This window comes from Sphaerodactylus townsendi, linkage group LG11 (assembly GCF_021028975.2).
Source record: "Sphaerodactylus townsendi isolate TG3544 linkage group LG11, MPM_Stown_v2.3, whole genome shotgun sequence".
Lineage (NCBI taxonomy): Eukaryota > Metazoa > Chordata > Lepidosauria > Squamata > Sphaerodactylidae > Sphaerodactylus > Sphaerodactylus townsendi.
In genome coordinates, this window is record NC_059435.1 from 67807223 (window position 1) to 67834456 (window position 27234).

General features: G+C 44.2%; 1 protein-coding gene across 1 annotated transcript in view; it reads left to right on the forward strand.

Moving 5' to 3' along the window:
• Positions 1 to 27234, forward strand: part of LMBR1 (limb development membrane protein 1) — a 63544-nt gene that overhangs the window by 7047 nt on the left and 29263 nt on the right. Inside the window, exons 2-5 of the mRNA XM_048511261.1 lie at positions 7071 to 7143; positions 9305 to 9344; positions 13601 to 13740; positions 18301 to 18404. Of these exons, the coding sequence (XP_048367218.1) occupies positions 7071 to 7143; positions 9305 to 9344; positions 13601 to 13740; positions 18301 to 18404 (357 nt within the window). The remainder of the gene's footprint in view (positions 1 to 7070; positions 7144 to 9304; positions 9345 to 13600; positions 13741 to 18300; positions 18405 to 27234) is intronic.

Here is a 27234-nt window from a genome sequence, read left to right on the forward strand (position 1 = left end):
GAGAATACAATTTAGAACGAGTGCTTCTGTATTTAATGGGGGAATACAGCTTTCAGAAGGATATGTTTTTGCCCAGCAACAGGCACCTATGGAAGGAAATCTGTCTTTGAACAGAGGAACGAGAGCAATGCAAAAAAGAGGTAGGAAGATTTATGGACGCAAAGGGAACATTTGCAATGGATCATCACTTAAGCAGTTTTTAAAATAACAGCTGGACCACTGTCTTTCAAAATTAAGAGTGACTCTGGAAAGTAGAGATGAGGCAGCTTAGTTCAGGAAGTCAGTGGGGCTAACAGGATCTAAAATATAATGCTTGTGATCTGGTTATGACCTGCAGATTTTAAACATAGAATGATAAGCACTGTGGAAAGGCAGAGCCAACCCCAGGGGTTTGGGGGCTCAAGGTAAACGATGACTTTGTTACCCCGCTCCCCCCCACCCATCATGTTTTTGTGAAGCTTCACTGTGACACATTTTACCTCAATTTGCATGTACTCGCATTTTCCTCAGTTGAAAATAAGTACTATAACAACTCCCAAAATGATGCACAGTTTTCCAAGGACTGTGATAGTTTGGCATGTAAGAGAGCATGCTCATATGATAGTAAATAGAGAAATGGTTCGTGTGTCACACTAGGATCTGGGAAGTCAAGGCTCATATCCCCACTTGGCCACAGCAGTTCACTAGTTAACTTTGGTCCAGTCATACATTCTAACTTAACCTACCTGACAGGGTTATTGGGAGCATAAAATGAAAAATTATATAAGCTGCTTTTGGTCCCTGCTGTGGAGGATGGCGGAGTAAGATTAAGTAAATAAACTTTAATCTGTTGGTGCCCTTTGAAGCCTGTTTTTTTCAGCCTGTCTTTCGACAGATTTTCTTTCAGCCTTGCCTGTTGGGGGAGTCTGAATTCTGCTCTGGAACCAGTGTAGCCCTGCGCTGGCATGGGTGCCTACCCCCCCCCCCCCCCGCACAAGAGGCAAATGTGCCAGTGTGTGTGTGTGGGGGGGGGGTTAGTTACCCCAGCAACTGCGCTGCTCCATGGCACCTGAGCCAGAAGCTGCTGCCCCTTGGCGAGGCCTGCAGTTGCAAAAAGCTGCGCTGGGGTGGGCCAGGCAGCGGGGCTGACATTAGTCAGTGTCCTCCCAGCTTTTGCCCTCTGGAATGCCGGCTCTTACACACCTTTTGGGTGGTGTAAACCCATAGAGCACAATGGAGGGCTTCTCGGAGGTTTTTAGCCTCCACACGCTGCCAAAAAGACCTCCTGGAGGTGATGGGGAAGAGCCGAAGTGGTGCTGCAGCTCACCGCTGCAGGGTCTGGATGGGGCTGTTTGTCTCTCAGAGCCAGCCCAAATATTTAGGTGCCGGACTTCTTTTCAGCTTCCAGTTTGTATTTTAATGACCATACTTTCTCATTACTGTATTGATAACCACAAAACCTAATTCTAAACTTTGAATATCATCTTGTGGTTTTATTCAAGCTATGACAAAAGGATTGTAATATAAATAATATGTGTATAATCCTGGTTGTCACTATAACAAAATCCTAATCCTAACATAAGTGCTCATCAGTTTCTCATAACTTCGTTATTGTTTTCAAACGTTGTATTTCATCAAATGTTGGAGTTAGAAAGCAGCTGGTTAAGAAATCATCTGCCACATTTGAATGGTATAAAGTTATCGCAAGCCAGCGGTGTCGAACTTTGGCGCTTCAGATGTTCATGGGCTACAATTCCCATCAGCCCAATGGACTACAATTCCCATCAGATGTTCATGGACTACAATTCCCGCCAATTGGCCATGCCAGCAGGGCTGATGGGAATTGTAGTCTATGAACATCTAAAGCGCCAGAGTTGGACACCTCTGACTTAAGCAAAGACAAGAGCTTTACACACACTCATTTTTTCATCACACGATAAAACATACTAAGCTGTTAAATGATGAATAATCTTTATACTCCCACGGAGGATTGCTGAGAGAAGCTGCAGTAAAATACCAGGTGCTGGGATGATATTTGTAGATAGCACGGCAATCTGGCACCTGGGATTCGTAAAGCACTGTTCTCAGCAACTGTCCACTTTCTCCATGTGGTGAGGCTGACCCTCTGTAAAGACAGTTGAGGTTTGGGAGGAGAACATTTCATTTTCTAGTCTTTTCCGCAACTGCATCCCCCCCCCCCCCCCCCGGCAGACACTGGACTGACAGATTGCAAGAGAGCCAGTGTGGTGTAGTGGTTAAGAGCAGGTGGATTCTAATCTGGAGAACTGGGTTTGATACCCCATTCCTCCACCTGAGTGGCAGAGGCTTATCTGGTGAACCAGATGTGTTTCTGCACTCCTACACTCCTGCTGGGTGACCTTGGGCTAGTCACAGTTCTTTCAGAACTCTCTCAGCCCCACCTACCTCACAAGGTGTCTGTTGTGGGGAGAGGAAGGGAAAGGAGCTTGTAAGCCACCTTCAGTCTCCTTACAGGAGAGAAAGGTGAGGTATACATCCAAACTCCTCTTCTTCTTCAAAGCCCTGGTGATGAATGAGATGCAAAGGAGGCGAGGGAGGAGTTTCTCCTTGCTTATTCCTAGTTCCTCACAGATGCCCTGGGTGTGGCACGAATTGTGAGACTTGAGTTGCTTTTCCAGACCTGCCTGGCTCCGTGTTACACCATGTACAGGGCCTGAGAAGGAGGCAAAGGATGCTGTCCCTCTCTTCCAAACCAGAAAATGAGTTCAGGATGCTGGGCAGAGGGAGGAGGTGACTTTACATGGCCTCTTTCCCTCTGTCCTTCAGGCTAAGCTCAGAGAGAGAATTTTGAGAAAACATTTAGTGTTTAAAACCCTTTTCTTCCATTATCTCAATCCTGACATTCCTGTAAAGTACCGGTAGGCCATTTTCCTCATTTTTGCACCATGTTGAGGCTGATTATGGGTTTGTCTAAGGCTAGCTAATAAGCTTATGGCTCAGGGTATTTTTTTCACTGTGGCTTCCCTGCTTGGTCTGATGCCACCTCTGTCATCTACTGCAGTCCATGAATTGGGCTAAATATTTTTCAGACAGTTGGATGCACACCAACATCACATTTCTTGGTGTTTTTTTAAAAAAAACATCCTGTTACGGCCTTGAGAAAGGTGACTTTTGTCATGGGGAATAAATTGTTGAGGCTTCCTCTGTACCTCTTTAATTGTCATTAAAGCTATTTTGAAATGAAAATGGACCTCCAGTTCCTTTTTCTAGTGGTCGAGGCATCGATGAATGCAAATTAAAATGGAATTTTGATTTGGTCCTTGTTCCTTGCCGAAGTCTTTGAGCAGCACATCTTTATTTATGATGCTTGAAATCTGTCTGCGTGCGGCTATTAGTGCTTTGTTGTGTTGCCAAATGGCTTTGAAGGACACGAGCGTTTCCTTCTGAGAACACTTCAGCCCTGGAATCAGCCTGTTGCCATCTGTATAAAAGAAAGATGGCTAATTGCAATTATATTTATTGCTTTCAATTTGGGGAAATGAGAAAACCGGTTGCAAACCTCTTAATGTGTGTTGTGATGCCAGGCTGACCTAACTGTTGTACTGATGTGAAGCAGGAGTGACTGTTTAAGCAAGGCCCAAAATGTAGCCGCTATATGTAGAAGGGCTTTAGTTTTCCACAGGCAAGATTACAAATGTTCCCAGTACTTGGCTGAGACAGCTGTTGAACTGCTGTACCTGATGTATCAGAGCTTTTGCCTTTTGAGAAGTAGGAAAAAGTTGAAAATGGGGAAAAAAACACATTGCTTAGTGAAGAAAGGAGAGTATATTTGGATCGAGAGCTGAACGTTACCTACAGTGAAAACATTGAACTTTATTATATACCGGTACAACACATTAATTGTGAATGAATTAGTCAGATCCATCTGGTGCCAAAGAAACCCATCTGGTGGCTACACAAGAGAGGGCCTTTTTAGTGGAGGTCCCTTAATTATGGAACAGTCCCGGTAGGGAGGTGTGCCTGTAGCCCTCACTCTCCATCATTAGTAGGCAATCAAAGATGATTTTATTCAGGAAGGCGTTCGGGAAGTTTAGTTTTTATATTGGCAGTTTTAAATTGTGATTGTAATTCATGGCCTAAAAATACGTGTTACGTATTTTTACAATTTATGTTATATTTGTACTTTAAGCTGCCTTGAGCTCTGTAAGGTAGAAAGGCTACTAATAAATGCTTTAAATTGAAAACAAATAAACAATGTATTCTTCAAAATATGTTTATACACACATACATCCATACAGTAAACATGGGGATCATTCTGTTGTACACTAAAATCTTTTGAGGAAACATCTGTGTTAAGACCTTGTCTTAAGCATTATACTCATCTCAAAAGGTAAAATATATCACGTACTTCTTCAGTGCATGCTCCAATTTTTCCACTTTTAAAAGAACTTCAAGAACCATTTTTTCAAGAATTTTCTTCTATCTACTTTTTCTCTCTCTATAACATGGAATTTCAGGGTCCTTAATCGTGTGCAGGGATTTGGTGATACTGACTCTTGATTTGCTGATTTGGCTATATATGAGCTTTATTTACCCCCACCCCTGACTGCTTATGTAAGGAAAAATGGAACTGAAGTTGTATCTATCAGCATTCCTTTTACTCCCAAAACCAAAGTGCTTCTCTTAGATGTTCTAGCTCAGGGGTCTGCAACCTGCGGCTCTCCAGATGTTCATGAACTACATGGCCAAGTGGCCATGCTGACAGGGGCTGATGGGAATTGTAGTTCATGAACATCTGGAGAGCCGCAGGTTGCAGACCTCTGCTCTAGCTGTTACTGCTGAAAACAGGGATTGTAAGCTAGGCATGTGGTGCTGACTTGGTTAGCCCTTGAAATGAGTAGGTTTTTACTGTTGCATTGTTTTTCTCTTTCATTTCGTTTATACTTTACTCCTAGAATATTTATCAACTTTTATTGAATTGTGTTTTGCAACTGGAGCATTGCAGTTACCTCTAAACATTAATATTAATTATAATACTACTTTATTTATATGCTGCCCTTCCCTTGCCAAACAGGGCTCAGGCTGGTTTACAGCATGTTAAAAACATCAATAATACAGGCCATAAAATGCAAAAGTTAATACATTAAAATAGAGAAAAGCACAACTCTTAAAATATGGTGCCTACAATCAATCAAAATCCTGCCTAATTAAAGCAGAAGAAGGGAGGCTGGAAGGGAAGAGAGCTGGAAGGCAGAGGCCGGTCGGAGGGAGTGTAATCCAGTCCAGTAAACAGAATGTTACAGATGTAAAACCATTGCTGCCCTCAGCCATAGGCCTGGTGGAACCTCTCTATCTTACAGGGCCTTTGAAACTGGGAAAGATTGGTCAGGGCCTGAGTCTCCTTGGATAAAGAGTTCCACAAGGCAGGCCCCAGGACCAAAAAGCGATGGTCCTGGTTGAGGCCAGCCGGATAGTCTTTGGGCCAGGTATAAGCTCTTTGTATGTGTGTGGGGGGTGGGAGTGTAATGGAAGAGGCAGTCACCCACATGTGAAAGTCCCAGACTATTTAGGGGCTTTAAAGGTAAGCACCAGTACCTTGAACTTGATCTCGAAGTTGATCCAAAGCTAGTGCAGCTGGCAGAACATAGGTTGAAGCACAGGATCTTGTGAGGACCTTCACAGCTGCACTCTGGACCAGTTGTTTCCGGGGCAGTTTCAATCCATTTTACAGCAAGTTACGGTGGTCAATCTGGAGGTGATGGTTGCATGCATCACTGTGACCAGGCCAAAGTGAGATAGGTAGAGCAGGAGTTGCTGGGCCTAGCAAAGGTGGAAGAAAGCTGACCAAACAACACTAGTGGTTTGGACCTCCAGAGGAAGGATCATGCAGGATCACCCCCAGACTCTTGGTGGAGGCAGATTATTTCAACTGAACTCTCGTCAAGAGTTGCCAGATTTGGCCGATCCAGTCCACTCCGGCCCAGCCACAGGACCTCCATCTTGGATGGATTCAGTTTTAGCCAACTCTGCTTAAGCCATCCCCCACACAGCCCCAGGCACTTGGTTGATGTTATCTGGGACGATATCCATCCAGCTGTCAATCAGCAGGAAGATCTGGGTTTCATCAGTGTACTGTGACACCCCAGCCCAAAACTCTGAACCAGTTGGCCGAAGAGGTGCATCTAGATATTAAAGAGGACTGCTTCAGGGCTTAAAGAAACTGTGGAAGTGGTGTGGCTCAGTGGTGGAGCGTCTGCTTTGCGTGCAGAAGGTCCCAGGTTCAATCTCCAGCATCTCCAATTAAAAGGACCAGGTGGTGGGGCAGGTGGAAGACCTTGGACCCTAGGAAGCCACTGCCAGTTTGAGTAGACAAAACTGACCTTGATAGACTGACAGTCCGATTCAGTATAAGGCAGCTTCTTATGAGTTCATCAATATTTAAATACCAAACAGAAAACCATTTTGATTCACCAGTGTCACTTCTGTTCCTTCACAGCTCCATCTTGCAGTGTGGCACATACCTTGTGCATACAACTAATCTTCATGTGTTGCCTCCCTCTGTTGATTTGGGGTAATTGTTGCATTCTAACGTCTGCATTTATAATCTATAAACTAAGAAGGAGAGTTGAATAGTGTGCTGGCATATTGAGAAATTGAAGATTGAAAGCCATCATGCATTCTTTGTGTTAAAGGTGCTGGCTTCACGAATAGACCTTTCTAGAAAACAACGGACTGGTATTTTTGCAACCTAGTCCTGGAGTGAGGGTGTGTGTGTGTGTGTGTGTGTGTGAAAATATTAAACAAATAAATCTGTGTATTTCTAAATATATTCTCATATTAAGCATATTGATCATCACTGCATTTCTCCTCTGAGGTCCTTGCAACAGTTTGCTTAGTTTAGCACTTATAGAAATAAGCAAAGTAAAGCTCATTGCATATTATGTGGTTACAGTAGGCAAAATACTATGTTCCTCTTGGCCATGATTTGCCTCTTGAATATTGTTTAACAGTTTTTTAATAATAATTTTTAATCATTTAAATTTTTTAATAATATGTAACTTGTTTTTTGTGTGCAATGAACCTTCTAAACTCTCTCAAACTTTCTCTTTCAGATCTGTTTTCTTCTGTTTGCAATTCTGTATATTGTTTCCTACTTCATCATTAGAAGATACAAGAGGAAAGCAGGTAACTGTTTAATTTGAAGTTTCGATCATGTTCAAAACGGGAACTTGTGTCACTGCTAGCAGTAGTGCCTGGGTTCCGCTTTTAGGTTGTCAAAATGTATTTTAAGTGCTGTGGGTATGGCAGAGAAAGAAAGGCGATTTTATAGTGTGTTCCTTGTCAGTAAAATAGCCAGCTAATGAGTGTAAGTGGGCCTGCCCTTGACTAGTCCACATCTCTGCTTTCCTGGCGGCTTCGTCACCAGCAGCTTTTATTTCATTGTGAGCTTTCAAAAGAACATTTGGGATAGTTTAGTTTGGCCCAAGGGATGTGTCCATGGAAGCAGGGGTTAAAGTGGGTTTTAAAAAAAAGTTTTTAATATTTATTTTGTTAGTTTTTATTATGTGATTTACTAGATTGTTATTGTATTTTATGGTTATTTGTCTTGAGACCTTAGTCAGGATAATGATGGTCATATAAATGCTTTAAATGAAATGTAGAGATGCAGTAGAACTTTCCTAGCAGATACCCAGCTCTTTTAACTGTCCCCATGAATTGTTCCTTGCTTTGCGTGTGGGCTAGAAGCAGAGGTGTTCCTCTCATTGGCAAAGTGGGCAGCTGCCCAGGGCACCACCTTGTGGTGGGCGACAAAATTGCAGGTTCGTTTGTGGGGGATTTTGTATTTTCAGTGTTTTTTCTGTTTTTGGCTTGCAGGGGGCAAAAATTTTAGGCTAGCAGCACCAAAATTTCAGGGATTTTTTGGGAGACTCTCCTGATGATATGACCCGGGTTTGGTGAGGTTTGGTTTAGGGAGTCCAAAGTTATGGACTCCCAAAGGGAGTCACATGCATTTTATCAATAAGGAAAGTGGAACAATGAAATGCTGGGGAAAGCAGAGTGCAAGTCCAATTGCAGGTGTGTTTGCAAATGAACTCTACGCAGTCAAGTGCAAATGTGCCTCACCCTTCTGTGAAATGAACAAAATATATACCCCACCACACAATCACTCCACATTGTGTCACACAGAGGTGTGCATCTTACTGTGACATGTCTCTGAAGATGCCAGCCACAGAATGCAGGCAAAACATTAGGAGCAACACCTACAGCCACGGAGCCCAGAAAACCCACAACAGCCGGTTGATTCCAGCCAAGATAACCTTTGACAGTACAGACTATAAAATGTTTTAAATAAATGTAACTATTTATATATGCTAATATAAATGTGGAGCCACTTTTAAAAACATTGTAAAAGTTCCAGAGAAGAGATGAAAGGGTGGATGACTCTCTTGTGTGATCTCATTTGCATTGCTGGAATTAATGTCATAATTTCCTGAAAGTCATGATCAGTCCGCATCTTAGAACACCATCATACAGTGATGTTATGCATGTAGAAAAATCACGCACCAGAGATGCACTTCACTGGTATAAGCATATACAGGGTGTTTGGATGATGTTTGTCCTTTGATTAGCAAATGGGAAATTAGGTGCTGTGGTTTCTGCTCTTCTATTTTTAGTCTGTGATCACCCAGAAGAAAACCTGTACTCTTGTGCGATGCTGCCACCTCGTGGCCAAGTATCTGCATATTAGCAACCTTTCCTGTGGCATCTTCTTGGTGGCACACGTGGTGATGGCATTGCAGTCGAAAAGCGTTCATTTCTACAGCGGTCGGGTACTTGACCCACCTGGTAGGGAAAGACTTGAAAAAAAAACCTTGAAAAATTCTGGGATGTTCTCCCCGCCATTCCAGAGTGGAAGCAAATCAGTGGTTTTAGCTATTGCATTTGACTGGAATGACGAGCAGTGCCCTTGAAGAGTTTATTCGGGATCTTTTTTCCAACGGTTGCGGGATACAGAGCATTCTGTGAGGGCACTGCTTCTGCAGCCTGGTGTCAGCCTTTGTGAAGGGCATCCTTGATAACTGTTGTCTTGCTTCATATTCTTCCGCCTGCTGCATGCAGTGAAAGAGTTTTATCTTCCCCTTCCTCCCAAGTTTCCTTGTTGGAAGAGATTTAGGTGTCTAAAGTTATAATTACTTCAGTCCAAGTCTGTTGACTTCAATAGCTTTAGATTAGGGTAACTTTGTGTAGAGTTGCATTTAATTTTATTCCCAGAGATAAGACAAGAAACAAAAACAAGTAAAAGTCACTCTAACAAAACATAATATGAATGTGTGTTTTTTTTCAGATGAGCAAGAAGATGAGGATGCCATTGTCAACAGAATTTCGTATGTATATCTTAAGGCTGTCTTTCAGTGTTATGCCATCTGTGTTATGCCAGCTTTAATATTCTGCAGGAAAAAATAGTACAGTTCCTTGAGAGCAACCTGCTGCTTCATGATTTAGCATACTTCAATAAGCATGTATGATGGCTGTGAAAATATGTGTTGCTGGGACAGCTTCTAAATTTCTAGTTTGAGGACAGGAGTACCTGTGAGTGGAATAACCTTTCAGGGCAACTTTCAAACACAGTGTCTCCATTTTCTTTTTATTTGCTTTAAAATGTACTTTAGCATTATTTAAGAATCCAGAAATGATTCCTCATAGAATTCCAGGGTGCAGAATTGCTCCGATAAGAGATAAATTGGAGTGTCTGTGTACAGGGGCAGATTTGTTGGGCTTTCTATGGAATTGTGTAATCAGAACTTGGGTTAAATACATTTGAGTGCTTCAGGATGGTAAAATATAAAGGGGAATTCAGCGAGTGGCTCGAAAGAGCTCTTTGAGTCATGGTTGGCTTCAGAGGCCTTCAAGGGTCAGGACTGAAGGCAGCATTCTTTGAGATGGGGCAGCTGCCAGGACCCCCATTCTTTCTGGAATGGCCTGTTGCCTCAGTGTCCCCCACCCACAGGCTGTTGGGGAAAGATGTTCAGATGGTGTACAGTGGCTGTACTCCTCGAGGGCACAGGGGTGATGTTCCCATTTAGATACACTGTCCAGCACCAGTGGGGAAATAACAAATGATCAGTGAGAAGGCTCACAGATGGGTGGAGAAGGAAGAACACACAGGTGAAGGGGAGATGTGGGTGAGCTGGAGGCAGGGTACAGGCGAGGGGCCTGGTGATGTTCATTGGATGGGAGGGGGCTCACAGGCACATTCTCCCTGGACCCTTCCAAAACATGGAACTGGCCTTGAGGGGAATGAGGAATGGCAGGGACTTGCTCCCTGGAGCGGTGGTTGGGATTCTGTTAACAGCAGTCTTGAAGGGCAACTATTGAATCATTCTCCTCTGCGTCATTCCAATTTCAGTATATGTGCTGCCGAACTGAGCACTGTTGAATTATTCTTCACATAGAACCATCGAATCACAGAGTTGGAAGGGGCCATTCAGGCCATATAGTCCAACCTCCCTGCTCAATGCAGGATCAGCCTGAAGGATCCCTGGCAAGTGTTCATCCAATCACAGCTTGAAGACTGCCAATGATTTGTTTTATTTAAGGGAAGAGGTATAAACTGAACTCTGATAGATTTGTATGCAAATGCCATCTGGGAGTGCCTCTAGCAAGAGAATGGCAAACCAGAGGTCCTAATTGCATGCTTAGTCAGGGTACCACACAGATAGCTGGTCAGTTATCCAGTCCTGCTTAGCTATGCCAGGACCTTCCTGTGTGATTGCTTTGCTGCTCTTTGCATGGGAATCTGGGTTAGAAGGAAGTGTAGAACATATGTGAATGACACTTTACATGATGGAACATGATTGGTTTCTTTATTTGCATGAGATCCTCAAGACAAACATTTGTGTGTTAAAGATTCTGCACTCTGGATGATTATTTTTATTATAAGCATTTTTATGCAGCCTTTTGAGAGCTAGCATAATGTAATGGTTAAGGCAGTGTTTCCCAACCTTTTCGACGTCACGGTACCCTTGGCCTCACTCTTCATATCTCATGGTACCCCTGCCATCCCCTCCACCTTTCCCTCCCAGTGCCCCTGCTTGTCATCCCCACACTTTCACCTCCAAGGGTGAAGGGAAGCACTGGGGACAGGTTGGGAAGTGGCTGCTGACCTTGCAGCAGGCCCTGCCCCATGGGCCAGCTCCATGTCCTTGCTGGCACTAGTGGGAGACACCACAAAAGTGAGGGGGGCTGGTAGCATTGCTGCGGTACCCCTGGGACATGCTCACGGCACCCCAGGGTACCACGGAACCCTGGTTGAGAATCGCTGGGTTAAGGTGTCGGACTAGCACTTGGGAAACCCAGGTTCAAACTCTTGTCATGGAGGTTTGTCGAGTGGCCTTGGGCCAGTCACACACTCTCAGCCCTGACCCTGCCTAGTATTTGGGTAGAAGATCTCCATGGACTTCCACGAGTGTGGTGAGCGGACAATGGACACCTGCTTCCGAATGTCGGTTGCCATAAGTCAGCTGTGACTTGATGCCCCCCCTGCCCCGGTTGCTTTTTTCACCCGGACTGGGGTCTCCAAGACAGTGAACAATCTAACATGAAACATATATTTAAAATAGGGTAGTATAAAAATTAAAAACAAATTACAGAGTTCAGATTCATACCTGATAGAAAAGATGTGATCTAGTGGCTAGAGGCTGGACAGCAAAGTTTTTTTTTCATGTTAAGTATAGCTTCTTCGGTATTTAAGTATGTCAGGAAAAAGATCCACTAGTACTAATTTTTTTTGGAGCGAGGAGAGCAGCACTCTTTTTGTATTGAAGAAATGTCTAGTCCTTTCCTTGGATGTATGAGATGGTAGAGTCCACTATCTTCAAGTGCGTTGTTGGTAGACTTTTTGCTGTGCTAAAATCTTTTTTCCTGATATACTCCCTTTCGAAAAATCCTGACCGCAGGCTGTCAGTGAAAGAAACCGTTTTGTTGTATATTACATAAGAGTGTTTGTTTTAATCTTAAGGGAGCAATTTGTTGCCAAAAGTCGTAAGCCAGGGATAGGCAACCCCCAGCACTTGTGCCAAGAGGCATGCCAATTTTTTCCCCTTGATATTTCTGCCTAGGCAACCAAAATTCTGGCAGTGTTGGTGGGGCCAGCCAGGTGGGGGAAGGCAGGAGGCAAACCACAACAGCCACTTGATTCTGGCTGTGAAAACCTTTGACAGCACAGAGAATTTTGTTTCCTGCCCATTGATTCTGTCCTCTGTGCTCCATAAGTTTTTCCGTCTGACAAGTTTTCAACAAGTAATCAAAGAACTGCTTTCGGCGTATGGAAGGGCTGTGCTGTGCTGTGCTGTGCTGTGCTCAGAAGGGACTCCTGCATCCCCTCCCCCCCTTGAATGCTGTTTCTGAGCTGCCTCAGCATCAGAAACAAGCTGGCATGCTGTGGCCTGGAGGCAAGCCCAGAGACCCCTTGAGCAAAAAGAAATGCTTGCACTGTTTTGGAAGTCCAGCCTATATGGTAATGGTATCTATCTTCAGAGGATACCTGAGTTGCTACCTGAGCAGAGCTAAACTAACCTTTTTGGCATATCAGCAGTACTAGTCTTCACCAGCAGAGGGAGGGCTTCCATTAACCTTGCCAAATTTGTCTTGCTTGGACGTCCTTCAGCTATTGTATAGGTCAGGGGTCTGCAACCTGCGGCTCTCCAGATGTTCATGGACTACAAATCTCATCAGCCATGCTGGCAGGTGCTGATGGGAATTGTAGTCCATGAACATCTGGAGAGCCGCAGGTTGCAGACCCCTGGTATAGGTATATTAAGCCAAATTTAGTGAACTCCTTCAGTATAGTTGATGATACATGGAAACTCTGTTCTAAATACTCAGTGGGGTTAGCCAGGATCTTAGACATACCAAGTACTGTTTTAAACTATTTTTTTTAAAGTGCAGTTAATCTCTTATTACATGGGAAATATGTTGGAACCTCTGTGAATGAGTTTGCAAGATACATTTGCAAGATAAATTTGATAAGGTAACACTTCCAGGAATATAATTTTTGTAAACTTAACCTACACTAGATTTGCATATAACTAATTAACTGACTAGTCTTTCTGGGAAGGATTCTGTTTTGTTGGAGGCTGGCAAAATAGCGTTTCAGTCTAAATAGTATGTATGTTGTCTTGACTTCTTGGCATTTTAGAATGGTGTAAAATGTGTTTAGCAGGATTTTTACCACCTAGCTCAGTTTATAAAAAGAGTGTTATATAATGGTTAAGAATGTTTATGTTGCCTTCTCTTCTGATGCATCCTGGCATACAAATTTGACCTTTTAAATGCTTAGCTAATGTGTTAAAGCACTACTCTCCTTGCGCAATGGGATTCTCTTTCCTTCTCTCTACCACTTCCATTCTTTCGGGAATAAAGAAAGATGATACGGGATTACTTGAGGGAATGAATGGTCCGCTGCGTTCTAAGAGCTGATAGGGTGTGTATGTGTGGTGGGATGCTTCCACTTTATCTTACTTTACAAAAATTAAGCTCTAGTGAATAGAAATTATTAACACAGTTATTTGTGTGTTGGGTTTATTTTGCTCCGATCACATTAACCATGTTGTTAACAATAACAAATCTCTTTGACTTCCAGGCTGTTCTTGAGTACCTTCACTCTTGCCGTTTCAGCTGGTGCCGTCCTCCTCCTACCTTTCTCAATAATCAGTAATGAGATCCTGCTTTCTTTTCCGCAGAGCTACTATATTCAGTGGTTAAATGGCTCCCTAATTCATGGTTAGTGTTTCGTTACGTAATATAATATGCTCAAATGTGTTCAGTATCTCACAGCTCTCAAATATGTCACAGATATGCTGAAATGGAAACAGAAAGACCCATAGAGATGTGGAAAAATGGTCCATTGGAAATACTAAATCCAACGGGCATTTGTCCATAACTTTGACATTCTCTTTCCCTGCAGAGTCCCCTAAGCCCAAGTTTATGCATCTTGTGGAAACAATATAAAATGTCCTTGTTCAGCCTGGTAGAATGATTTGGCAGATATTTAATTGCCTCAAACCCTTGAAATGGGATAGAAGTCCAAGTAAACAAATGGCCCTTCTTGTAGATGTGTGAGCTTTAGATTGCCTGATCAAATAGACAATTCTGTAAACCAGAGCCTGTAAGGTTACAGCAGGTTTTGTTAAGAGCAGTGGTGTTCCTGCCTAGGGACAGGGGGTACCCTATGTCCCCGGGTGCCCCCATTTGGTCACGTGGGGGGCGCCAACATATCAGGGTCGTTTGTGTGTTTAAAAAATTTTAAAGTGTTTTTTCACGTTCCGGCCTGTAGGGGGCGCATTTTTAAGGCTAGCAGCACCAAAATTTCAGGGTACCATCCAGAGACTGTCCTGATGATACCACCCAAATTTGGTGATGATTGGTTCAGGGGAAGCAAAGTTATAGACCCCCAAAGGGGGTGCCCCCATCCCCATTGTTTTCAATGGGAGTTAACCTGAGATGAGGTCTACCCATTTGAGGGACCATAACTTTGGTGCCCCTGAACATAACTTCACCAAACTTGGGTGGCATCATAAGAATAGGTAACAGATGATACCCTGAAAATTTGGTGTCACTAGCTTTAAAAGTACACCCCTTCCAGGCACCCCAAGAAATTTGCCCAAGATTCTTCGTTTTGCAGTGACTTTGCTCCATTGTAGCCAATGGGGAATTTCTGAGGCAGGCTGCACATTTTTGAAGATAGATGCACTAGACTTTCAGGGTGGCTCCAGGAGGGCCTCCTGGTAATAGCATCCAGGTTTGGAGACCTTTGCTTCTGGGGGTTCAATTTTATGGGCCCCCAAAAGGCTTATTTTTTCCCCGCTCCTGCACATGAAAGCCTGTGGGCTGAGTTCTCTCAGAACTCTCTCAACTCTTCCCCCCCCCCCCCACTCCAGAAGCAAAGCTTGGATGCTATTACTCAAGGCCTCTTGGAGCCACTTCGAAAGTCTGGCGCCTCTATCTTCAAAAATGTGCAGCCTGCCTCAGAAATTCCTCATTAGCTGCAATGGAGCAAAGTCACTGCAAAACAAAGAATCTTGGGCAAATTTCTTGGGGTGCCTGGAAGGGATGTATTTTTAAAGCTAGTAACACCAAATTTTCAGGGTATCATCTGTTAACTATTCTTATGATGCCACCCAAGTTTGGTGAAGTTATGTTCAGGGGGACAAAAGTTATGGTCCCTCAAATGGGTAGGCCCATCTCAGGTTAGCTCCCATTGAAAACAATGCGGATGGGGGCATTCCATTTGGGCGTCCATAACTTTGCTGCCCCTGAACCAAACATCGCCAAACTCGGGTGGTATCATCAGAGCAGTCTCTGAATGATGCCCTGAAATTTTGGTGCCACTAGCCTTAAAAATGCACTCCCTGCAGGCCGAAAAAACACCAAAAATACCCTCCAAAAACCCAAATACCTTGCATTCGCATTTGTTCATATTTGGGCAGGACATAATCAGACAATTTTTGTCCAAATGTGCCCAAATTTGCCCAGATTCCAGGTATTTGTTTCATCTGAATCTCCAACCCTCAAAAGTTATGCTGTTTCAGGGTGGGGGAGAATCCACCCCCAAACAGCATCACTTTCAATTTTGTTTTAACCGGGGACCCCAGATTCTCCCTTTAAGGTAGATTTAAAAGAAGAATCTGAGCTCCCTAGTTTAAACACCATTGAAAGTGATGCTGTTTGGTGGTGGATTCCACTGGAGGTGTTTTGTGAGAGATGATGCTGACATTTGTTTGGTAAATGTTTTGCTGGGGGTGATTTGTGAGAGATTTACATGCTTAATACCCACTTGCACTGGCTTGTTGTTTCTCAGGCTAACAACCTACCTCATAGGGTTGTTGTGATTAGGAAATTAGGAAAAGAGTTGGTGGGGAGAGAGCCATGTATGTTTTGATGGGAGTGGGAGGTGTTTTGTGAGCTGGTACAAAAAATCATTGTTTGTTCATGGTGGGGGAGGGTGGCCGCCCATACGCCGGGTGGAGGGGGGGCGCCAAACTCAGGTTTTGTCCCCTGGCGCCAGTTTGCCTAGGTACGCCCCTGGTTAAGAGAAGGTATCTGCATGCCATACAACTCCATCCAACTAAAATCTGGGCAGTTTAGGGGCACTTTTGTTATGAATCTAATGCATATAGTGGACAGGGTGTGGGTGATGAGGTTCACAAGGGCAAAGACTTCTGAGGCAATGCGTTTTCCCCCTAACATTTTCTCTGTGTGGCGCCTCCAGAATCCCAACTTGTTTTGGGAACAACAATATTTGAATGATAAGACCTTATATGGGTTTTTCAGGGGTAGTCAGCAAATTCTAGGTGATTTTTCTGGATTAACAACATAGTCCACAGATCTTCACATGTAGCAGTGGATACATGAGATTGTACGAGAATGTCTGCATAGCCACCTGTAAAACTAGCTGAAGTTGGGAGAGGCACAAGGTAAAAGAATGTCAGAAAGGGACTGAGGTTCAAAAAACGAGAGAGGAATGCTTTAATAGAAATGTTAAATGAGTGATGTATGGGAAGGGCTGCAAAGATTGTTATTCTTCTGATTGCGTTAGTTGCAGTGCAAAGGTAAGACTGTTGTATTAACCCATGGAAAGAAGGGGCAGATAGTTTGGCTGATGATGCAGAAAATGAGGACTTTAAATATACTTAAATGGAATTCCCAGGTGAGAGTTTCGCTTTTGACATCTCATTTGTGACCAGCAGATGGCGATAGAATATAGTGAAAGCTGCAGAGGTCCGGGTCTGTTCCTTAAAGTACTCTAGGCAAGGGTGGGGTTTTATCGACTGAGTGAAATTATTGCTTAATTGCAGCCTTCTTTCTTACTTAAAGGGCTCTAGCGCTGAGATTGTATCAGAGTTGGGCTAATAAGAATACTTTCAGTTGCTAATAAAACCCTTTATACATTGTAACTTCTGTCCTTGCTCATATAAAATTCTTGGGGTGTGGTCACCCGCTCCTTCCTCGGCATGCCCAGGTACACCCTCTTTCTCCCCATCTTTCTTCTCTCTGTCATGACCTTCTTTATTCTGAGGTGAAAAGGGTGCTAGTAGGGAAAAGAAGACGGCTTCCCCTCTTCCGTCTCCAGATACGGAATCTGCCCTTGGATGAGGTTTTTGGCACTGTGACTAGCAAAGGAGGAGAGTTAATGTGCAGAACAGTGTGTTATGTTGCTTGAAAAAAAAGAAAACCTTTTCACCCTCAGAGGCCTCTGTGTTCTTCATGCAGAACAGGTTTTTATTTTTCGGTTTTTTTGGATCATAGCCTTCGTTATGGTGTAAAACTGATGGTTTAGCTTCAGTCGTGGCTGTGCAACTAGCAAGCCTTAGCCAGGTTTCTCATTTGCCTACAGTACGAGGATTCTGAGCCTCTGTTCATAGCCCAATCTTCAGTTTCTGTTTGTGTACAATAATTGTTGCTAGGATGTTAGTCTGTCTTGCCTTATAGTTTGTTATGGTGGACAAGAGCACCAAGTGTGGAGAAGATAATGTGAAGGTGCCACAGCCATCTGTATCAGGTTTTAGAGCAGGAGTGTTGAACTCGTTTGTTACGAGGGCCGGATATGACATAAATGTGGCTTGGTTAGGCTAGGCCTGGGGATGGTAGAGGCTGCCTCTCCTGGTCCCAAAAAGACATTGGGGTGTGTGTGTGCTGACTGGGGAGCCCGCAGCAGGGTGGGGTGGCTGCCTTGAGAGGATTTATCAGACCTGTGATGCAGTTGTGGCAACCCCCCCCCCCCCCCCCCCCGTTTCTGATATTTCCGATGTTTCACCGTATTTTGTTGTGGATAAGTGCTCTTTTCAGAAGCTTCCAACAGTTCAGGAGTAAGTGTGGGGTTTTTTTTTTGCCCCAGCTGGCTCACAGGCCTGATAAGCCCCCTTAAGGGGCTGGATCCGGTCTCTGGGTTTCCTGTTTGACACCCCTGTTTTAGAGTATTAGACAGCACATGACATGTGGTTGAGTCACTTCAGATGCCAGTCATCTCTAGGTTTTAGACTAAGCAATCTGGGGTTTGTGTGACCCTGAATTTGTACTAGATTAAGGACTCTACATTAATCAAGGCTCAACTGGTAACAGTTCTGAGGTCAGTAGATAGGAGGATTCAGAGGTCTCTTAAGAGTAAATGTGAGTGAATTTTTATAATCACCATGTAGCATGTTTCACTGTGTTGTGTTGTGAACAAGTATCCTTTTCAGAAGCTCCCAACAGCATCGATTAATGATAGGGACACCCTTTGAGTTGTGTTTTAAGGATTGTGCATCATTCGCAAATAATATGCATCTTTTTCATTGCATCTAGGTCTGTGGAATCTTGCCTCCCTCTTTTCCAACCTTTGTTTGTTTGTGTTGATGCCCTTTGCTTTCTTCTTCCTGGAGTCTGAAGGCTTCGCTGGCTTAAAAAAGGTAGGTTGATGTGAAGAACCTCAACGTGATGCCAAAATCCTGTATTCGCCTGAGCTGGGCGAATGCAAAACTGTTGACCAGCTTTTAAAATTGACTCTTGTGTCGAGGCTGTTTACATATTGAGTTGGGATGATTGGCTCTGGTGATAATTACAAGTAAATTCACCCAAATAGCCGACTTTAAAAAAAAAGAAGGAAAATGGAGCTGGCATGTTGGAAATACCTTGTTAACAGAATGTCACTGGGAAAAATATGGTTGGTAGTACAAACGGAGGGTGATGTAAATGATATCTGGTGGAGAAATGCACATCTGTCTGAATGGTATTATAAAATGCATTGCTCATTCCTTAAGCTAACATTTAAGCATAGTGATTAGCAAGCCTTTATTGGCATAGACAACAGTACAACAACAATAAAAACAGATTAAAAAGCATATACAATATAGGAAATAAATGTTAGATCAAAGGAAATCTACTGGCGTTTAGTAATTTCCAGGAGAAAGTCTGCCACTATCATACAGAGAGAAGGATCAGGATTGTCCAACAAGTAGTGTAATCTAATTAAATCGGGGAGATGGGGTAAATGTAAAGGAGTAAGATTCACATACTTGGATCTGATTTCCTTGAATCTGAGACAGTGTAGTAATTGGTGGGCCAGAGATTCAACTGAGCCATCGTTACATGGACACAATCTTTTAGCCTTTTCTTGCTTATTAAATCTGCCATGTAACAAGGCAGAAGGCATAACATTAAACCTGGCGAGCATTATGGCTCTCCTTTGAGCAGGGTTTATTAAGCAATACAGGTAGTGTGCCAACTGGCCCCGTTCAAATGGGAGAGAAAAATACAGGGGGGAGCACGTTTTCTTGGCTGCGGCGATTAGGGTAGAGAACTCTCTATCCAATAGTTGACCTTTTAATTTTCTATAAGCTTCTGGATAGGACAAAGGGCAAAGTGAATCCACTGACAGTCCAATAGAGGCCATTTTTTCTTCAATTATGGAAAACCATGGGTTGGAATGGGTGTCAGAGAGCAGACGGTGGACCAGGGCATTACAGTCCGAGAGAAAATGAATTCGCAGCCGGAATCTAAAAGCCCTCAGCCAAGCGGCTGATTCCAAGGAGTTTTGACCTAACTCCAGACCATTTAAGCATAGTTTAAGCATAACAACAGTGATGTGCGAGAGCGCCTGAATCTAGTGGGCTAGCAGTGGCATGGCTGGCAATGAAGAGGAGCTGGGGGTGGATATTCCTGGATGGGGACACGGTGGGAGCGTGTCTTCTCAGCTCTCTGGCTTGTTGCTCTGTCATGCAGTTAGTCACCCTCTTTCTGCAGGAGGAGCCCCCACAGAACTTCTGGAAGTCTTTTCAGAATTCCTGAGTAGATGGACACTTGTGTCTCGAGGTTGTTCAGTACATGAAGACAGCTAATTTAATAGTAAACAGTCATGTCAGATCATGTATAAGTCACATGTAAATGCTGCCAGCGTGCCGTTCGCTTTTCAGTGATTCTATGAAGGCATCTCGGTAGCAAATACACAGCTGTGGAGCAGATGGCGCTGGGTGAGAGCAATTCACACGGCCATCTCTGCACAGAAGTCTTCTTGTGATATGATGAACATACTGTATGAAGGACCCCTCCCACTCATACTACATGTATGTGTGTGTATATTGTTGTGAATATGACTACTATTAAACTACTTGATAACCAAAATGGAATTTGGAAACGAAATCCATCTCACCATCCATCTACTCTGCTCTTTAAAAATGTGCATAAAGGTCTGTTCTGGGGTTTTTTTGCTTTAAGTTGTGATGTTCTTACTTACACCTTCCTTTAAAATGGCAGCTTGTAGTGAGCTGGGAGCTGTTCTCACATGTGCAATTTAAGAGTTGAAAATATGACGTCTGCCCTAAGTTTTACTTGTGTCCTGTTTGTCAAAGTTCAGAGTGACTTACAAGAGGATTCCGGCTGTCTCCCACCCAAGCTCTCTGTTTTACATGTCCACTGACCACCATTCATGCATCTGCTGACATTTAATGACAACAGATGAAAGCCAGTCTTAAGACTCCCCAAGACTTAGAAGAGTTTGGATTTATATCCCCCCTTTCTCTCCTGTAGGAGACTCAAAGGAGCTTACAATCTCCTTGCCCTTCCCCCCTCACAACAAACACCCTGTGAGGTGGTGGGGCTGAGAGAGCTCCGAGAAGCTGTGACTAGCCCAAGGTCACCCAGCTGGCATGTATGGGAGTGCACAGGCTAATCTGAATTCCCCAGATAAGCCTCCACAGCTCAGGCGGCAGAGTGGGGAATCAAACCCAGTTCCTCCAGATTAGAATGCCCCTGCTCTTAACCACTACGCCACTGCTGCTCCTTAGGGCAATGAACCCCATCATGCTCCCAGTAGTTTATTTATTTATTTATTTATTTATAATCAAATTTATATACCGCCCCTCCCCCGAAGGGCTCTGGGCGGTAAACAACACAATCATCACAACAATAACATTAAAATCCCAATTAAAACAGCGAATTAAATAAGTTACAGCGGCATCCAACAAAACTTCATAAAACGTAATACACCCACCCTGGAAACAGACCCAAAAAGCTGAGGGCCCAATTAAGGGCCCAGAGCATAAAAAGGAGGGGAGGGGGGGGAGGGCGCACTTCAGCGGTCAGCCCCTCCAAACGCCCGGTGGAACAATTCGGTCTTACAGGCCCTGCGGAACTCTCCAAGATCCCGCAGGGCCCGAATAGCTGGTGGTAAAGTGTTCCACCAGGCAGGCCAGGGTTGTAGCGGCCCTGGCCCGGTAGAGGCCAACCGTGATCATCGAGGGCCAGGGACAGCCAGCAAGTTGGCCTCTGCCGAACGCAGAGGCCGCGAAGGGACATATGGGGTAAGACGTCCCGAAGGTACCAAGGTCCCAGACCAAGCGTAAGGCCTTAAAGGTGAGTACCCACACCTTATGAATGATTCGAACTCAACCGAAGCCAATGCAAGCTGCGCTAACACAGGTTGAATGTGTTCTCTAAAGGCACCACCTGTGAGCACACGCGCCGCTGCATGTTGTACCAGTTTCAACTTCCGGATCAGACGTAAGGGAAGGCCCGCGTAGAGCGAGTTACAATAGTCTAACCTAGAGGTGACCGTTGCATGGATCACAGTGGCGAGGTCTGCCTGGGAGAGGAAGGGGGCCAACCGCTGGGCCTGTCGAAGATGAAAAAACGCAACCTGGGTTATATGGGCCACCTGGGTCTCCATTGAAAGAGACGAATCCAGGTGGATCCCCAGGCTGCGGGCGGAGGAGGCTGGTGCCAATGTAGCCCCCTCCCACTCCGGCGGTTGGAAATCCCCCGCCTCCCCCCGGCGGCCCAGCCAAAGGATCTCCGTCTTCGATGGATTCAGTTTTAACCTGCTCTGTTGTAACCATCCAGCAACCGCCTCCAAACAATGCTGTAGAGCTGCAGGGGCAGCGACTGTCCCCCCCCTCCATCAACAGAATGAGCTGAGTGTCATCAGCATACTGGTGACAGATCAGCCCAAAGCTCCGCACCAACTGAGCAAGTGGTCGCATATAGATGTTAAACAATAGCGGGGAGAGCAATGCCCCCTGGGGCACACCACACTGAAGTGGGCACCTCTGGGAGGCTTGGTCCCCACACCACACTTGCTGACTCCGCCCCCGGAGGAACGAGACAATCCACTGAAGGACAGTGCCCCGCAACCCGGAAGCGGCCAGGCGGTGGGCCAAAAGGTCGTGGTCGACCATATCAAACGCTGCGGTAAGGTCTAGTAATACCAGCAGCGCCGATCCGCCTTGGTCAAGTTGTATGCGGTTGGTCCCCTAAAACACCTCTTATCCAAACGGATGAGCCAGTCGGTTAAGAGTGGTGGACTTTAGCCTGGAGAACCGGGTTTGATTCCCTGCTACTCCGCATGAGTGGTGGACTCTTATCTCATCAATGGGATTTGTTTCCCTGCTCCTTCGCATGAAGCCTGGTGGGTAATCTTGGGCCAGTCACAGTTCCCTCAGAACTCTCTCAGCCCCACCTACATCACAAGGTGTCTGTTGTGAGGAGAAGAAGGGGACGGAGTTTGAAAGCCGCTTTGAGACTCTTTCAAGGTAGAAAAAAGCAGGATGCCAATTTCATCCCTTCTTGGTCTTCTTCCTGTTCTTTAGATTGGTAGCACTTGAGTCGGTGTCATGGAAAGAAGAGTCAGGGCAGATGTGCCAGTGCTGGTTCTTGGCAGTGTTGAGGGTTCTTCAGGATGGAATGTGTCTGCCTCACCTACGCATGTATTCCTTCCATCCTTCCAACCTCAGATATGGTTTTCTCAACATGGTGATTAGGAATGAACTTCAGTTGGTTATGTGTGTGAAGATCCAACAATTCAGCTCGATTAAGGCTGATAGAAGTGGAGCAAAGTATTCACAATTAGAAGGCACAGGACGGGAGAAGGGAAAGCACGATGCTGTTGCTTTTTCCTAATCCATTTAATATGGATAAGATACAATATTAAATTTGCATTAGTTTTAAAGAGGTGCTTCTTCAGATGAGTTCTAGTACTGTTTTATTTCCTCTTTGAGCTAACTTCTGCTTCTTTACCTACTAGATCTTACTGGTTCTACTATGAACATGATATCCTTTCATAATATACTTCTTACTAAATGGTGGAAGAGCTTATTACTGTAAAGTTTATATTGCCTGAACTAATACTTTCTGGGCTTCTTTTTTATGATAGATCTTTTTTCACTTAGCCATTTGCAAATTTATTGTGTGTGGCTTTTTTTGGGTACTAATTGATAGTGTTCATTCCAAATGGCATATGGTAGGCTCCCATTGAGTCCCTTGGGCAAAACGTTTTTGAAAAAAGCACTTGCATGTTACACAGATACAGACACGGAAATTGGCCACTCACGTTGGATACGCTCAGTGCTTGTTCTAAAAATCAAGTTAAACATGATTCTCTGTCTAGGTTTTTAATTAAAGCACTCTGTTAATTCAAACAGGATATTTTGGGCCTAAGGGGCTTAACTCTCTGTCATTTTCTTTACTCCACTGCTCCGTTTTTATTGGGCCTGCCGTTTTCACCATGTTCTTAAAACTGTAAATCTAGGTACTCTGCATGTTGATTTTCAGTAGCGGTGTCTCTTATTAACAGCCACAGAGTTTGTTAAAGTCCTGGCGGTTAACAACATTCTTGGTGGTTTCAGTTAACCCAAATTATGTTATTTAGACTTATTTTAGAAGGAATGTAGTGCCCTTACCTAAATTACCTAGGATGATCCTCATAGCATAAAATTACAGTCTGTTTTATAACGGCACAAAGGTGAGCAATGTATTGAAATTATATCTTCATTAAAAAAATAATCATAGGACACTTTCGTCGTTGATTGCCAGACCTCTTAATCTTGTACCTGATTTTATTTGGAATCATTGGCCTGTCATATTTTTGAAATGGCAGCTTCTTGGCACCAGTGTCTTCTTCCTCTGTGATCTGAAGAAGTGTCAAAGGAGTTCCTTGATCCCAAGGGAACTTTGGAGCACCTCAATTAGCAGACTGGGAGGGCAGATTAAAACTGGTTGTTTAGGATTTTCCAGGTTGTGTGGCTGCAGTCTGGTAGTTTTTGCTTCTGAAGGTGTCTCAGAAGATGCCAGCCATAGATGTGGGTGAAATGTTAGGAGCAAAAACTACCAGCATGGAAAACCCTCAACACCCTCTGATTCTGGCCATGAAAGCCTTAAATAATACACAGTTTAAAAGTGGTTTGCGCTATGGGTTGGCAGGAGAGGGGAAACCTTAAATCCTAGTGATCCAGCATGAGCCTTCTGAATTACTTTAAGTACTTGTTTATTTTCCATCCTGTACATTGAAAGCCATGTGTAGAAGATGATCCATAGGATCAGTTGCAAGTTAGACGTCTTGTTTATTAACGGCATTGTTATGCTCCAGTATTTTGGAGTCAAAAGTATTCCCAAAGGAGCAGAGCTCTAATACTTCATCACATGCGCAAGTTGCAGAATCATTTGCCACTTTTCAAATGTCTCGTTCCATCCTTTTCCACTAATACCAACTCTTGTCCTTGAAGCGGTGGAATAAAATTTATCATGAGCAGCAGCACATCCTGACCAATTATGCAAACTGCCCAGACATCTCATTGTTTGGAACACATAACGCAAAAGTCTATGGATTAAGAGGCTAACTCCGAGAACATCAAAAGGAGAGTGCTTGATAATAAAAGCCAACGGTAGAAAAATTTGAGGTGACTTCCTTGCTTAATTAATTAGGTGGGCCAGGTGGCAGTGAAGAGGCCCGGCTGGTGCTTGCAATATCTATAAAGCCGAGCAACATGACAGCACCGTGGAAGAGGAACAGAGATTGTTTTAATATACTTCTATCCTGTGTCACAGTTTGAGATTGTCCTGGTTTATGTCCCTTTTGGCAAACTTACATAAAAGTGACCCTGTACTGTATTTTATGACCAGATGACTTTCCCCCCCTCCGCGGCTAATTTGTATCTGGACCCCAATGTTGAAAGGAGACAGAAATGAGTAGGAAGTCTAAGCCAGAATGTCTCAAGGACGCTTCGTTGCATCTTTCATTATTTTAACTCGTTTTTGCCACTGATCATCCATAAATTGTTGGAAATAAGTGATTAAGGAAGTGCTGCTTAGTGTTAGTAGCACATGGATGTCTTGGTGAGGGTTTTTTTTTTTCGAGGGGGGAGGGCGAAAGGAAATCAAGGTCTGTGCTAACAAAAAGGAAGACTCCCGCTGGGAACCTTTCAAGGAAATTTAACCTGCATAATGTTTTGATCTCGGTGTTGGCTTAAAAAAAAGGGGGGGGGGACAATATTTCACCAGACGTCGCATGTTGATGAGAAATCCCATCATCACTTCCAGTCTCTTCCTTCCCGGTGTTTTAATAAGAAATATCTATCTATCTATATATTTTTTAAAAAACAGATTTAGTCTTTAAGGAGCAACTAACAGACTCCTGTCCAATGTACTTTATTTATGGCAGCAAAGTAGATCACGCTATGTGAGCTGGTCAGATAACAGGGGCTGCATCACAGGGTCCAGATAACAAAAACATACAGGAAAAAAAACACCTCTCTTCATTTTTAAAGTTTAGAGCAGTCCAGGCATTCGTCATTTTTGCTAAACAATCGCAACACTTTCAAGCAGAGTTTTTCACTTCTGAATACACAGCTATGAAGAACAATCTGCATTTTAACCTTAACTAGTGGCTCAATAGTTATTTTCAGTGTGCCAGGAACATAAAAAAATGTTTCCCAGGTTTTGCAGAGGGCAGTGCCTATCAAGTAATGTTGGCGTACCTTGAAAGAGGTCAAGATGTTCTGCAGGAGTCCTGTGTTTAAATCCACAACTCTGTAGAAACCTGTCAGCTCATTGCTCAGCCTGGTGTGTGTGTGTGTGTGTGGGGAGTGGGTTCTCGCAGTGCTGGTTAATTTTTAAAAAAATAACAGAAAGGTCATAGTGATAGCACTTTGGGCATTTGAATTTACTTTGAATTCTGTAGGCAAACTGTTTTGGGTAGTCACCTACAACCCTCAGTAAGGTACTATCTTTCATTGTAAACTATGTACCTTTTGGGCTGTATCAACAGAAGCATACCATCCAGATCACATGAAGTTGGGGTAGTTGTGGTCCTCACTTGGAGTATTGTGTTCAGTTTTGGGCACTGGAGTTGAAGAAGGATGTTGACAAGCTGGAATGTGTCCAGAGGAGGGCAAGGAAGAGGGCGAGGGATCTGGAGACCCAAGTCCTATGAGGAAAGGTAGAAGAAGCTGGGTATGTTTAGCCTGGAGAGGAGATGGCTGATAGGTGATGGGACAGCCATCTTCAAATAGTTGAAGGGCTGTCAATTAGAGGACGGAGCAGAGTTTTCTGTTTCCTCAGAAGTTCCCACCAGAATCATTGGGTTGAAATCAAGAATTTTCAACTAAACATTAGGAAGAACTCCCTGACAGAGAATTCCTCAGTGGAACAGGCTTTTAAGCAGCAGGTGAGAGGACCATCTGATGGCAATGCTGCTTTTGTGAACCTAGGCCAGTCACGAGGAGGAGGGCAGGACGGGATGAGCCAGTGCTTGGTCCTCGTGGCCCTTTCTTACATGGCCCAGGATAATGCTGATTACCACTTTGGGATCAGGAAGGCTTTTTCCTCCAAGTCAGATTAGCCGGGGTCCTGGAGGCTTTTTGCCTTTTCTGGCATGGAGCAGGGGTCACTGGGGGAGTGGCGGAGGGAGGTAGTCGTGAATTTCCTGCATTGTGCAAGAGCTGGACAAGATGACAGTTGTGGTCCCATCCAGCTCTGTGTTTCTAAGCCTGTTAGAAACAGCCTCCGTCATCCTTACTAATTATCTTTGCCAGAAGATCAACAGTTATCTCTGTTGATTTTCCTGGACCTATAGCCTTCCATATCATTGACTGTGGCGTTCTTCTCCGTGTTCTCAGTTACTCAATGGCTTTGAAAAAATTCTTTGGCTGGATTTTTAATGCTAGATTTTTAGCAGACCAGGTACTCAGGAGCAGGAGCAGCAGAAGGCCATTGCTTTCACCTCCTGCATGTGTGCTCCCAAAGCCACCTGGTGGGCCACTGCGAGTAGCAGAGTGCTGGACTAGATGGACTCTGGTCTGATCCAGCAGGCTAGTTCTTAGGTTCAGTGGTTCTGCTCTAGCAGACTGGAAGATTGCAGAAGGGAGGAAGGCAGCAACCAGAGATGGGCTTTTTCAGCAGTGGCCCCTCTTCTATGGACTGTTCCTTCCAGTGAGGCTTGTCTCTTTCCTTTCAGTTCCAAGCCAAAATGTC